This window comes from Calliphora vicina, chromosome 5, assembly GCF_958450345.1.
Source record: "Calliphora vicina chromosome 5, idCalVici1.1, whole genome shotgun sequence".
NCBI classification, from domain to species: domain Eukaryota; kingdom Metazoa; phylum Arthropoda; class Insecta; order Diptera; family Calliphoridae; genus Calliphora; species Calliphora vicina.
The window spans coordinates 55,851,108-55,866,767 of record NC_088784.1 but is presented as its reverse complement, the minus strand read 5'-3'; the positions used below and the strand labels follow the sequence as shown (position 1 = coordinate 55,866,767).

Below are 15,660 nucleotides of genomic sequence, written 5' to 3'. Positions count from 1 at the left end.
TGTCCTGAGTTCAATCCTATTGAGAATTTTTAGTGAATCGTGAATTAGCAGTTGAAACAATACCGATTAACTCCTACCAATTTGTATGAGCTTTAACAGCGGATTGAGCACGAGAGAGAGAGTATTCCAAAAAAAGTTAATGAAAAATTTATAGAAAATATGCCAATGCGTGTAAAATTTTATTTACGCAATAAAAGATTTTGAAAATTTTTTTAAAAAATGCAATTCTTCCCTAAAGTTATTGTGGGGTGCAAAATTGAGTACATGCGAGTTATTTTAGTTATGTCTGTTTTTTTATTTGGAACTGGATGTTTTTTGTTTTGAATTGTAATTCATATTGTTACATATTAAACATAATATAAATGACAGAAAAAATTTTTGTATTTGCTTTATTAGTATTATTTTTATTCCATAAGAATAATAGAAACATGTACTCATTTGAGCTCCCCACTGTATATCTTTTTTAAATATTATTCTATATATGAGGAGCCGCAGAACAAACGGTACTTTTTTGCTCATTTAAAATTTTTGGGAAATTTAGTGTTATTTATTGTGCTCCCTTAAAAACAGCATGAACCTGAAAATGGTAACAAGTTTCTTATTTATCAATAGACACATCTAACTGCCATAAGTCACAATATTAAATGTTAAGGATATTTTTTTAAACGATAATATTTTGAATGAATGTTTTTAATCCTGATCTAATATATAAACAAATTACATTGAAATTACATATATTATTTTTGTCTTTTTATACTAGTGTTGTACATTTTGTTGAGCTCCAATTTGTTTAGAATCCATTTACTTAGTAAAAAAAATTTTGCTAACTGGATTGTTTCTAGAAAATTCAACCCAAATATTATAAAAATACCAAAAAACCAATTTGTCAAAATATGCGAAAAACTACCTTTTGTTCTGCGGCTTCTCATATACATACATATTTGTACAGATTACCTAACACTAATCATTCACACTCTGATCTTAAGTATTTTTTTTAAATAAAAATTCTAGAATTGCATTTTGTTTATCTTTTGTTCACATATAATTTATCTTTATTAATTATTTTTTAATATAAAAATATATTTTAATACTTAGGTAAAAGTCTTAAATTTACATTTGAAATTTACAGTTATTTTTACTCATTTCGATTTTAATATTGTTACAAAGAACAATTAAAAAATGCAGTATTTACGTTTAGCAAGACAAAAAATTAAAATATTCTATTTGAAAATGTACAAATTCATTTTGAAACGAATTGAAAACAATTATTTATTTACATGGCAGCTAATTATATAAAAAACTATTCTTAATACTATTTAAAGAAACAAAATATATAAAGGAAACCTAAAACAAATAAATTAACTTAAGTTTATACACACATTCTTACATACAGACAAATATTATTACAAAAATTACAAATGGAAAAATAAACGTTAAAATTAATATAAAAATTATAAATAGTAACATTTGGTATCGAAATCGTGGTTTTGCTCAGTATTATTTAAAAAAATACAGATTTAAAATTGAAAAAATAAAAATAATCTTCTTTTCAAGTTGATTATCAACTATCAGTTATTTATAGATCAATTATTGTGGTAGTTGTTCTATACATTCTTTGTTTTAGTGATGTATTCGTAATTTAACTGTTTAAAACAAATTAAAAATCAAAAATCATAAAATAAAAAAAAAATAGCGCCATTTATGTAAAACACAAATAGCGAAGGAGGTGTATTCACAGCTTTTGGACACAAGACAAGATCACAATGATTCATTGTTCATAGAATCTACAACGATGATGTTGTTGATGATGATGATGACTTCGATGCTTTTGATTCTAAACATAATCAAAAGCATCGATTCAGGCATTGTGTGTTTTGAATTTAATTATTTTCATCGTTTAGATTTGAGGCTTCAGTCACACCATCACTGGATATCTGAGCCTGATGTACTAACTTATCCATTTCTTCTTTAGTGGCACGATTAAAGAAACCAGCCTAAATGGAGGAAATAAAATGATTTAATAATAGAGATTCGAAACAATAAATACGAATGTATCAATGTACTTACTCTATACATGCCATAAGTAATCAAAGCTAAAACTAAGATGCCACCTAGAATGGCGAGAATTATAACCCAGATGGGTGTGCCATATAGTTGATGTTTGGAAATGATGTGGTGATCTATTTTCTTGTTAACCACTAAAGTGTTAGCCATTCCATTGGTCTTGATCACATCCAAACCAACCAAAACCACAAAGAATTCCCAGGGTTCGATGAGAATTTGATTAACCTCCTTGAGATCCACATTGTAGGACATGGTAACAATAATGGGTGTCTCTGGCTTAAAGTTGTACACTTCCATAACCGCTTGAACACATACAGTCATCTCGGGATCATTGCAATTGAACACGATGGTACGATTGACTGGTAAAGTACCTTTTAAATCGTCACTCAAGAGATCATACGACTTAACCTGAGCAATACGAGCATACTGGTCCTTGTTGGCAGTAATGGCAGCTGCTTCACGACGTCTACGACTATGGCCCATTGAAGCAGACATTACGGAATCTAAAAAAGAACAATATATTCATTGATTAAATTGTAAAAAAGTGAAATCTTGCTGATAAATTACCGCCAATGTCATTGTGGTTCTCTTTAAAGGAAATCTCATTGACATGACCCATATCAATGGCATTATAGTTAAGGCCATTGCTGCTCTGCACTATGGTCTTTGTGACTGTAGACGATGCACTTGACATGGTAGAAATTGAATTCCGGACGAGCGTAATGTTATTCTGGAAGAAGTCGAACACCACCAATTGGGAATTGTAGGTGGCCTGCATTGTTATGTTGTCCATGTTAATAATAGGAATTGTGGCTGACGATCCAGGTATTTTGTAGGCCACTGGTATATTAAATACAACCTTCATAGCACCCACATTACTGGGACCATTACTTTTTATCTAAAAGTGTATGTAACAAATTGTTTTAATAAAAGTATAAATTTACACTTTTGAAATCAGCTTACCTCATAATAACTCTTAACTTCTGCAGTATTAGACATCTTCTCTAAATTGATGTGTGGTGTTTTAGGAGCTCTGCAATGAACAAAATATTAACTAAGTATTTCACAAACTTTATTAATCCTATGTATATGTAACTTACCCAACAGCTTCGATTTCGGTAAATTCACCCAATGTTATGACATCCTTAATGATATTATTTCCTGGATACTGTTCTTTGCCGGTACTGAAAACTTCTGCCGTTAAGATCATCGCCGTGCCGGATAAACTACTGACATCGTAAATAACTGTCACTGAGTCTTTTGCGCCCTTTACCATGGCTTGACCACGATTCAAATCGCACAACATGATCGATTCATATACTTTACAGTTGGAGGGATATTTGGCAAATGGCATACGATTCGAAGATGTGATATTAATTTGTGGTAAATAGGCGGTCTCGCCCGCATTGGATACTTCATAGGTGACCTTTAAAGTGCGACTGCTACCCAAGATGTAGGAATGGCTAAATAATTGTGGTGTAGAAAAAACGTCAGTATAACAAAGCTTTGTAATCGTTGATGAATACTTACTCTAATCCACTGCTCTTAACTTGCAAATCGGCAATACAAATTTCTGAAGCACAGCCTGTGCTGAATATTATTTTTTCGGTAAACACTTTAGGTTCGGCAGGATCTACGGCAGCACAAGATTCACAGAAAACTAGAAACGTTCATCAGAATTGGGAATAAGAAATATGTTGAGGTATTACATTGATTTATTATTTAATTACCTTCAGAATCGGGTACTTGTTTAACAAGACTGTAGTGCAACTCCAATTCAATGGGCTTAAAAATCTCCGACTCAATGAATTTAACATTGCAGTCCATAATTCTGCACTGTGTTTGTAATTGGGCGTCAGCATTAAATTTCATTTCATTACGGTCAGTCGACGATATTGTTACCCGTTTCACTTGAGGATCAACCACTACATGCATGGCCAGTTCTTGAGAGCGAATTCTTGATGATGTCGTTGAAATACTGTAGCATACGGATAGTGGGAAACTAGTTTGTCCTGGTTTTATTTCGCGAGTATCCGATTTGAGAGTTGCAACGATTTTTACTACCGGATAGGCTTTGTACAGCAGAACGGTTTCGGCATTAGGAGCACCAATAGCAATATCATTGAAACCATTGCCATCAATATCCGAACCTTTAGATAGGCCATGGCCAAACATGTGATTACCGTAGGATGTTTGTATAAAAGCTACTGGTGAATCCAAGCGTTGACTGTGCTGGTCACGCAAACCTCTTTCACCTCCCAAGTAAACGAACACCGAACCATTGCCAGCAAAGGGAGCACTGACTGCTATATCATTGTAACCGTCATGATTAATGTCACCTAATCTTGTAAGAGTAGTGCCGAAACGTGCTTTTCCATGAAGTGGTGATGTCAACAATTTACGTTCGAAATTAAACTGTTAAAAAATATAAATTTTTATTTTTATTTAGTTAAGCCGTATAATGGACAATGACTAATAAATAACTTAAATATGGAATTCAAACTTACTCTTCCCTGATTTACAAAGACATAAATTGCACCATCATCATATAGACCAGAAACTCTATGTTGAGGAGCTGATACAATAACATCTGTCAAGCCATCGCCATTGATATCTTCAGCTAATACAGCGTATCCAAAATATTCGCCAAACTGCTCGCCACGAAATACATAGTTCTTTGTTATTTCTTTGCTTGAGTAATCATATATATAGGCCTATGGATTAATTGGAGTAAGTAATTTAAACAAAAGATCATAATATGACAAACTCACCTCTCCCGATTGCTCATTTGCCTGTGGAGCAGATGCTAAATACAACAATTTTGATTTATTATTGGAATCGAAATAACCCGAACTGACTGAGTAGCCAAAATATGAATCACTGGGCTGATTGAAAAGTTGAGGATTGGGTATATCTGATTCATAGTAGACCATTGGACTTTCCAAGTCAAAGTCCGATTGTCTGCGAATACGAGACGCTCTTTCAGTATCACGCCTACTCAAACTGGGATCATCATTGGCAATTCGTTTGCGATGTCGTATAACAGAACCTTTCCACGTATGAATTCCTGGAGCGCCAATGAGAAACTCTTCATTATCAGGTGTAATATGAACACTAAGACCCTGTTCGGCCAACATGTAGTAATAAAACTTTGAACCATACTCCGTTCGAATTTGATCCTGCTTCAACCGCAAGGGGGATATTTTTCGTACATTTGTGGGTTTATCCGCTAGAGTGTCGTTAATCCAATAGCATATGCCATGCATTAGATAATCGTTATTGTCTACTGGGGCAATAAATCTTGGAGCACACACAATAAACTTATCGGTGTCTTTTAAACCGCCATCCATGGAAGCACCCAACCATTGAAAATCACGTTTCTCTGAGTCAAACGTGTAATCACTTTGTTCGATATTACGATTTCCCAGATCATCGAACACATATGGCTTACAGGCAGTAGGATTATCCAATGGACACCGATATATAGCACCCGTTTCATTAACTTTCCTCTGTGAATCCAAAGTGGATTGCGCTCTGGGTGCACCAATGATTATACTGAAATTAGAAAAAAAAATTAAATAAATAATCAATAATTGAAGAGCACCAAATTAAGCTTATTTTTAGATCAAATCAGCAAGTGATTCAACTGGTGTACTTAAATGTTCTTGACTATTTAGACAGTCATAAACCATAAAGTATGTACATATAAAAATAAAATATTTTCTATGGAAATGCTTCATTAAATTTAACAATAATTGCGGTTGCCATCCATGAATTATCGCACTCTAAAAACGTTTCTAACTACAGCTTTTAATAGTTATAATAATCCATAACATATATCCTACATTTCCTCGTGAAATACTCAAAAGAAAATATATTTTTTAATATACTTGCCAATTCTGAATTTTGTAAATAGCTACAAAGTACACGCTTGTACGCACACACAATTTTCTGAAAATAAGCGAATTAACTTAATTGTGAATAAATTCGAAAATAATCCATCGATTTTTATGATCGATATCTCATTTTGTTCCTATTACATGTGGCTTTCCAATAATGCAATTAATCTAAACAATTTCTTTCGATTTTTTATTATTTTTTAAAACAAAAAAATTGGATATTTTTACATAAAAAATATATTAATTGCTTCAATTTGTTATTATATCTCCGAAACTATTGAGCCGATTACAACGCAATATATATGTGAAAATTTGTACATAACACGGGGAAAATATTTTCAACATTCAATGAATCGACAGAAGAACATTAACTACTCAATTTTATGTCCATATATCAAACAAAAAAGTTAAATTTTGTGAAAATGAGCGAATTCACTTAATTGTGAATAAATTCGAAAAGAATCAATCGATTTTTATCTCCGATATCTCATTTTGTATGCAGCTTTGCGGTAAAGTAATAAACCTGAACAAAGTTCTGCCGTTTTCGATTTTTCATGATTTTTTAAAATACAACAATTTGCAATTTTCACGGAAAAAATATATATTTTGCTTCAAATTGTTATTATAACTCCGAAACTACTGAACCGATTAATACGCAATATATTATCCGGATTAAATGTTATGTAAATTTGAACATTTTCAAGTTGACGTCAATAATTTAGGAATAACCGTTTTTGAGTTATCATAAATTATGTGGAGAAACATTTGAAAAAATTCACAATTTTAGAAAAAAATATTATTTTAAAAAATATCTATCCATAGAATTTAAAATTTTTACCATTTTTGTATTACTGGAACCGCAATAGATCAAAATTGAGTACTGGCTTAAAAAGACTCCAACATTTTTTAGATTTTGTTGCCCTGTGTTATTTTATCTCTTTAGGAGTTGGCATGCATTAGGAACCTTCCAAAGTAGAGAAACTTCTCCGGCACGGTATAAAGTGCTGGTATACCATCTGGTTCAAGGTACGTATTTATGTTAAGATCCGCTAAAAACCATTTAACATCACGAATTCGGGTAGTTCGATTTCATTTCTCCATGTGCGAATTACTTGCGAATAATTCAACCAAACGGTTAGCTTTAATTGAGGAACTATCATTACCTTTTTTACTCTTCTAACAAATGACAAGAAGTTTTTAGTGCCCCTGGGAGCAATAGAAACAAAGCCGTTGCTCGGTCAGATCAGTTCTTAGTGATTTAACGCACAAAAACCTCAGCATTTTTTAAAAATAAAATCCGAAATCTTTAAAATTAATTGTTACTATCACTTATTCTTTTCTATAAATGAATGTTGAATAAAATGTCTAATTTAAGGTCATTAAAACACATGACATTTTTATAAAATGTTCAAATCTCAAAACTCGCCTTTATACTGAATGTGATTTAGAGTGGAGGTAACGATATGTGGCCCCTTTAAGACATTTTAAAATGTCAAGTGCATGATCATTTTAATGATGATGTCAACAACAATTGAGCAATCACAGCAATAATTTAAATAATAAACTGTTGACCACTTTCAGATTCTTATCAATTGATCAATATTGCGAAAATCAATGTTTAATACCTTAGCTACACCCTGAGAACAGATGACCATACAAATCAACATCAAATTAATAATAATTTAAAAATATTTTTGCAATTAAACTTATTTAAATGGCTCGAAATGACCAATAGTAAATTGAAATTTAATTCTAAGAATTAAACATAAAAGAAAATACCAAAGAAATGTTTTATTTGCAAATTTTAGTACAATTTAATTTGGCATACGATTTGTAAGTACTTGAGAATATGAATGTTTGAATACTTGTGTGTCAGAATGTTTGTCATTATAATTCTTGATAAGTTTTTCTACAAAACCATACAAACATTCATGTGAAGGTGATTGTGTTTTAAGAAATGAAGTCAGTTAAATTTTTATTTGATATGAGCAGCCACAAAAACAAAAAATAACAGCAGAAATAAATGCTTTATTCACCAACATTGTAATCTTATCATATGTTAAAAATCGAAGGAAAAACATTTATCGAATGTACGTATATAAATAATAATAATCGTACATTTAAAGGTGGTATTGAAGATAATAAACTCACATCTGAAAGTTTTAAATTAAAAATGATTAATACATATCTTCCCTTTCGCATTGAATGCGAATTTGAATTTGAATTCGTATGCACTAATTTTTTATTTATTTAATATTTATGTATTTCAAATACTTATGTATAAAAAAATGGCTATGACTACAACTTCATTTGAATATTTTTTTCTTAACTTTTTTTTATATTGTTTTGCAAAAATAAATATTTATTTTAGTATGAAATGAAATGAAGTGAAGTGTGTATGAGTGAGTACTTTAACATTGTGTGTATTTATTATCAGAATTATTATAAATACTTGCAGAGATAAAATATATTTTTACTTTTAGTATGAATGACTTCATTTGTACAAAATAAAAAATAAAAAATATGCTTCAAAAAAAAAACCAAACACAAATAGTTAATCGAGTATTGACAATCAAATTAAAGCAAAAGGAAAAAACACAAAATCGTCTACAATCTGTATTTAATGATGATTCATACCTGTCCAACTCATACTTTAATTATGTACATATTTACTTGTTTTATTCAAAATCTAAAATGGCACGTTTTGAAAACAATAGTAGAGACTCACCCATTCGATCTAAGATTTAAGCTGAAACCAAAATAAGAAGAATCATATTTTGGCATGGCAGTTGCTGATTGAGGATCTTTCATGACGGCATTTGGTTTCGGTGATAAATTGTAACATTCTGCACAATGGCTTAAAAATAAAATTACGCACAGTGCGTTTATAAATCGTGATGGTTTTAACATTTTCCTTTAATTGATTTGTGATCAAAATCGCATTTACAATCGCCCGCTCACACACTCTCAAATATAATTTTACACTTTTAATTTTATAATAAATAAATAGTTTTGGTTACTTAAAGACGTTATAATGTCCGTTGTTTCCGTTCTAATACAACCAAACCCGTGAATCGCGTAAAATAAACTGAATTGTTGTTTTGCTTACAAACAATAAACGGCCGTTTTGTCTCGAGCGCTGTAGTTGAAATCGAAGAGCCAACCCAAACCAACCAGTCAACAAATTCGCTTCGCATTTAAACACACTTTTTGTTGTGAATATCGTTTGTTTTTGTTTTGTTGTTGTTTAATTAATTTCTCTCCGAAACATTTATAACTCGTAAAATTATTGTATAATTTACCAACGATACCGTTTATTTACGAGTATTAGACTCGTTTGGACCCCACTCGGTATGAGTAATCCTCACAACAGTCGTCGTCATTTATTTCATATAAACTGTCATGAATAATGACTGCCAGAGTGTGAGTGTGTTTTAATCAAACCGGTATAATTTTCTGCTCAACTATGTTCGTACTCAGTTATCTCTTTTAACTCTTAATCAAATATCGTAAAATTTAACATTTTTGTTTTTCTCTAAATATTGGCATTATTTAACCAAGTTATAAGCCTTAAATCTCCCACCATCAGACTCTTTGTTGACTTGATTCGTGAATGTCTGAGAGTTTGTTTTTTACATACAAACATACATTTGTATGTTTACGACTGCTTTGTTTTTTATTATTTTGTATTTTTGTTAAGATTTCTCATGCATGTGTACCGGGAATGTTGTATGAATCATCTTTGTGTTACATTTGATTTTCATTTAAAACCAAAAATCTTTGTTTATTGATGACGTACTATTTGATTGAATTACAAATACATGCATACATATTGACACCTGAAATGCAAAAGGGCGTAACAACCAAAAAAAAATACTAATAGTTTTTGTTACCTCAATATCATTAAGCCATCTATCCTTGATTCTATCTTTACTCAGAAGCATATCAGCCAATATACATATACAGTACGGGCTCGATTTGTGCAACTACCTATTATTGCAACTGACCGATTAGCGCAACAGCCTATTTTTTAACATTAGAGTCTTTATAACTGCAACTTTTTTCAAAAAAAGATGCGATAAGTGCAACTTTATTTTCTTTTTCATATGTAATATTATTCAAAAGTTATTCTATACTCTTCTCTATTTATTCTGGTTGTTTTTTTAATCAGAAGCGTAATTCAAAACTATTTGCCAAATCATAGGCACCTTAAAAATACTTTCACGACGACACTGCTCTCATAAAGAATTTTGGCTGTTTATTCACAGTTATTTTTTATTAAAATATTTTTTTTATTTATTCGAGTACATATTATATTTATTTACACCATTTATTTTTACTTTATGTTTAATAAATGAATTAATTACTTTTTGTTAATTAAATTGCATGTTTTTGTTAAAAAAGAATAAAAAATAATAGCGTATATAGTGGTCGCTTATTGCAACATTTCGAATATCGCAACAACCTCGATTTCCTTTCGGTTGCGCAAATCGAGCCCGTACTGTATATATATATAAATAAAATAAATTAATGTAATATAAAGTAATATTAAAAGAAAAGTCAAGTTTAAAATTTCAAAGTAATTTCCTGTTTCTATAACACTTAATATTTAACAAATTATCACAAAACCGAAAAAAAACGTTTTTAAATTTTTTAAAACCGATACCGCATTTTTGAAATTGTTTGGTTTTTTTGGAAACTCTAATGAATACTATCAAAATAGTATTAAATGAAAGATTTAATTTATAGATTAATAATGTGAACAGTTTTAGCATAATTAAGTAGCAGCGTATTGAAATACAAAATGGCGTTAGTGGCAGAATCAAATTCTCCAAAATTTTTGATTTTCCTCATATAAGCTTGTCATTCATTCTGAAGTTGTACGTATTCACATATAGACTCCGGTTAGTAAATTTGATTATGTCCATCTGTATGCTTAAAATTGGTCTAATATTTATTATAATCGCCATATAAGAGCAAATTAAACCCCGTAAACATCTGAATACTTGACAATAATTGAATTACATTTCCATTACATCATTGGAACTATGCTGTATCCTCAAAAATAAGCATACTTTTAGGCAATTTTGAAAACAGAGAATTTATGTAATTTAAATATTCCAGGTACATTGAACCTTGCTAGCAGGGTATTTAATATTCGGCAATGTCTATATTTAAATTGCGTTTTATTTTGCGTTTCTTTTTATGTAAAATCAATTAAAATAAAATAATAACAAACATTATTTAAGGCAACACAAAGAGTTAAATACACATTTGCATAAAGTTTAAAGTGTTAGAATTTACGGTAGTATGGTGTAAATGGCAAATTATTTAATTTCCGCTAATTGAATATGTCGTTAAATGTTTTAGCACTTGTAGTTAATCTAAACAAATTCATAAACTTAATTCAATTTGGTTGTTAAAGAACAACGAAAAAAATCATAATCATAAACAATAAAATAAATAAAGCAAAAACTTTTGATTGAAACCATTGAACAATTTGAAATATTATAAACCAAGGGACATATAAAATTCAGAAATTATAATTGAAATGGAGAAAATTCCAAATGAATTTTAGAATTTCAAATTGTAATTAAGAAAATTCTAAATTAAATTAAGAATTTCCATTTTTAATTGATAATATTCCTAATAAATTTGAGAATTTTAATATCAGAAAATACCAAATAAAATTAAGATATATTCATAAATTACTTCAAATTAAAAACATTCATTAATTTCCATATAAAATTCTAAATTTCAGCAAATTTATAATACTAATCTCGCTTCAAATCCAAACGCAGCCAGATTTTTTCATTTGAATCAGGGAGCAGCACGTCTCCCTTGCATTGACAGGCTTTTACACAATATACACTTTTACGAAATTTATGTTCAAGTTATTTTCTGAAGGCGACTAGGGGCAAATGTAGCCCGATTTTTGCAGTACTCTACAGTATAATTTCAGAGTACTTACAACTTATTTTGTGCAAAATTTTATAAGGATTGCCGCATAATCAAGATATTTATGACAAAACAGTACTCCGGGAAACAATTGTATGGAGCTAGGGGAAATCATGGACCATTTATTTTAATTTAATGCATTAGTTTTTGATTTGTTATATTTTTACTTAAATATATCAATGAAATTGAATTTGATGTTTTTGATGTTTAACTAAAATCCCGAAATCCCGGGATCCCGAAAAATCCCGGGATCCCGGGATTTACGTTTCTAAAATCTCGAATCCCGGGATTTGTAAAACCCAGTCCCGTTTGGCATTCCTAATTTTCATGCACGAGAAAATTAACAAATCTTGATGCTCAATTACAAGCCGATCGTCATTATATTTGTCCGCGGAGATTACAAGAGTCAGTCACACATTTTATACATGGTAAGAAAAATGTTGATACGAACGTAAATTTGTTGATATTACAAATATTACAACAGTTTTTTCTATAGACAATTTTGTGTTTAACAATTTTCTCTATAGAAAAATTTGTGTATAATAGTTTTTCTCCATAAAAAATGTGTGCCAAAAAATATAATATTTAAATTTTAGTACTTTGGTGTTAAAAAAAATATATTTAATTTTTATTTTGATACCAAAAAAACTTTTAATTTCCCATTCCTGTTTTATAAAACTTACAGGGGATTTATTTAAAACGAACGTAATCAAAGTCTTTTTATATCACCCCATTTGCATATTCTACAGCAAAGCCATAAAAGAGTTTATTAATTTTTGTAAATGACATAAATGCTGACATTTAGCTGCTTGCTTCAAATTAACCATAACAAATTGTTTGGAAATGTTTGCGTGCATTTTTGTATTAACTTTTTCGTTAATGTATTTTAAAATAATGATTTATATTTAGCACTAAAAGCACTTCCTAATTTAATTTTAAACAACTTTAGGAAACATTTTGTACGTTTTGCTTTTAACTTGGACTATTAAAGAACCACTGTTTTATCTTTCGTCTCGTAGTAACCAGAAACTATTGCAAAAAGAAAACAAGCTACTAAAATGTAAAGCCAAATTAAAATGATGACCATTTGACTATGGAGTTTATTTTTATGCTGGAAAGTTTAAAGTCAATAACCTCAAGATCAATTGATTAATGTTTTTAATAAATATATATAAAGAATAAGACTGAAAAAGTTATTCACATCTAAAATTGTTAAATTTTTTTAAAAACACAAATAAGCATCGATGTTAAAATGTTGAATCATTCTGTTTGTCAAATTGACTCATTTCGTTTTGTCAAATATTAGATCATAAATCATTGCAAACTTCTTTTAATGGATTTTTTCAAAAATTATCAGCTACTGTTGAAATATACATTTAACTCCCCATTTAATTACCGGAAATGTATACATTTTTCAGAATAAATTCCTCTCACTACTATTACACTCCCTTTTTGAGGCACCAGAAAGTGATAATGCAAAAGAAGTAGAAAACCTTTATGATAAAATCTCTAAATTTCAATTAGAAAAAAGTCAGCTACTGCGGTAAAAGTAATTTCGCAAAAAAAAAATAAATCAAATAAATTGTTGTTTTTTTTTGTCATACCAAAATCAACTGGGAGAAAGTTGTAAAATGTTTTTAATCAAATCTTTAAATACAAACATACATATGCACTCGACTTGTTTCAGTTTTTAAAATATTTTTACCAGCCATTTTAAAACAAAAGAAACTGGACGACATAAAAAGTGTTAAAAAACAAACAAATAAAATTTAAAAAAAGTTTTAATGAAAAATGATAAACAATTTGGTGCCAGTGATGCTGATGATCATGTTGTTAATAGCTTTGGGGTCTTATGTGAAGGTACTGTGTTGTTTTGTTTATAAATACTAATTTTAAAAAAATAGTGGTATAGAAAACTTTTAGTTTTTAAAGTTGAATTTTTGAAAGCAACTACAGTCTGCGGTTCTTATTTAATCCCTACATCTACATAGAGTTCATAAATTTTCTGAACTACACGCAGACAAAAACATGATTGTGATATGGTCACAGTAATTTGTTTAATATGATTACAAGTTATTCAACCATGTTATGGCTAATGTAATTATTTATTTGATTGCGGCAACCATAATATGTTATAGTTACCATTCACATGAATGCTGCAATCATATGTGCAGTTGTAGTAATAATGTATGTAGATGTATGTGATAATCTTTTCTATAATGAATGATCATATCATAGAAATAAGTTGTTAACAGATTATGGCAGCAATTATTACCACAATAGTTGCACTATCTTACAAGGTTTTAGTTGTTGATGTGCAACATATATGGGTTTGTCTCAATTGGGGAAATTTGAAAAATGAATTAAAAAATTAAAATTAAATATGAGCAGTATTAATTATGTTTTTATAAATATTTCCATTTGTCTATCTCACGACAATCTAACAATAGTCGCCTAGCATACGCTGGTCCCAAAAATCTTGATAATTCCGCTTAAATGCGAAAGTAGTTTTTTCTAAACTACTGGTCAGATTGCAAAATGATGTACAAAACAATCGTACAAGCTTTCAAAATATGAAATTCGTGACCTCCCTGTTAAAATACAAGGTAAGATACAGGGTATCAAAGTCGACTCTAGTTATCTATCAAAAGAAATGAATTCGAGAATTAATAATTACGTTTAAAATATCCGAATTTTTGTAAACTTAAATAAAATTTGTTAGCCACAACAACGATTAGCTACAAATTCGGTTAACACAAGCAAAACATAATGATTAATAATAATACTAAATTTATGATCTCATCTGTGCATCAGCAAATTAATTAAATTTTTGTTTAATAATATTAACTAAAAACAAAACATGTTCTAATAAAAATGTCTAATATAATTCATAAATAGAAAAAATAACAAAACAACTACAACTAATTGACATTTTCCGTGATTTTACGCATAATTTCCTCTTTCTAAATATGAACTAGTATGAATGTAGATATGTATTTATGTGTATTTTTAAAATTCTAATTCTTTATTTGTACATACATACTTATTTGAAGCAGCTACAAACAATAAACAACAATAAAAAGTACTTATTAAATAGTTAACCTACAATTGACATAGATACTGATGTATCCATACACTGTATATAATTACATGTGTATGTATCTATGAGGCAATGGACGAAGAAAAAGAATTTTTAAATTACCAACAAACACACATCTTTTTTCACATATTTTTTGTTTGCTTCTTTAAACTGTAATTTGATTTAAGTCATTCAGACACTCGAAAAAACCAAAACAATATTCAACAAATGTTAAAAGCTGATGTCATTTATCTACGTTTCGAAAAGTAAGTAAGAGAAGCATCTATACAAAATATAGAAATTACCTATTTTTTTTTTATTTTATTATTTTTATTACCTCCAAACTACATATGTCCAATTCACAATCGGTGTCGTAGAGTTGTATCGTTGTATATCGTAATTTTTTTTTATTGTTTTGTTTTTATTTAGAAAAAATTGTATGTCATACAACGATACAACGTTACGACAACGATTGTGAATTGGACAATATATACATATTTAGATACTTGAAGCACTGAATTTATTAATAGGGGGTCAGCCGGCATGTATTGCATGTGTATTGGGACATGTATTCCATACCTATGGAATTCCTTGTGTATGTCCAAATGGACGTTATGCATACGATTCATAATTTCCACGTTCACACGTACATATGTAATT

At 29.6% G+C, this 15,660-nt stretch overlaps 1 protein-coding gene across 2 annotated transcripts in view; it reads right to left on the bottom strand.

Moving 5' to 3' along the window:
* Window positions 1-1,013: 1,013 nt before the first annotated feature.
* Window positions 1,014-15,660, bottom strand: part of LOC135962387 (integrin alpha-PS3-like) — a 32,178-nt gene continuing 17,531 nt past the window's right edge. Inside the window, exons 1-10 of one of the 2 annotated variants that reach the window (XM_065514297.1) lie at window positions 8,692-9,122; window positions 4,836-5,619; window positions 4,572-4,778; window positions 3,795-4,479; window positions 3,595-3,724; window positions 3,165-3,527; window positions 3,028-3,097; window positions 2,632-2,962; window positions 2,068-2,567; window positions 1,014-1,994 (exon numbers count right to left, since the gene is read on the bottom strand). In XM_065514297.1, the coding sequence (XP_065370369.1) occupies window positions 1,881-1,994; window positions 2,068-2,567; window positions 2,632-2,962; window positions 3,028-3,097; window positions 3,165-3,527; window positions 3,595-3,724; window positions 3,795-4,479; window positions 4,572-4,778; window positions 4,836-5,619; window positions 8,692-8,873 (3,366 nt within the window). In that variant the 5' untranslated portion in view covers window positions 8,874-9,122 and the 3' untranslated portion in view covers window positions 1,014-1,880. Of the gene's footprint in view, window positions 1,995-2,067; window positions 2,568-2,631; window positions 2,963-3,027; window positions 3,098-3,164; window positions 3,528-3,594; window positions 3,725-3,794; window positions 4,480-4,571; window positions 4,779-4,835; window positions 5,620-8,691; window positions 9,123-15,660 lie in introns of those variants that run through there. The other variant, XM_065514296.1, reaches the window with a different exon arrangement.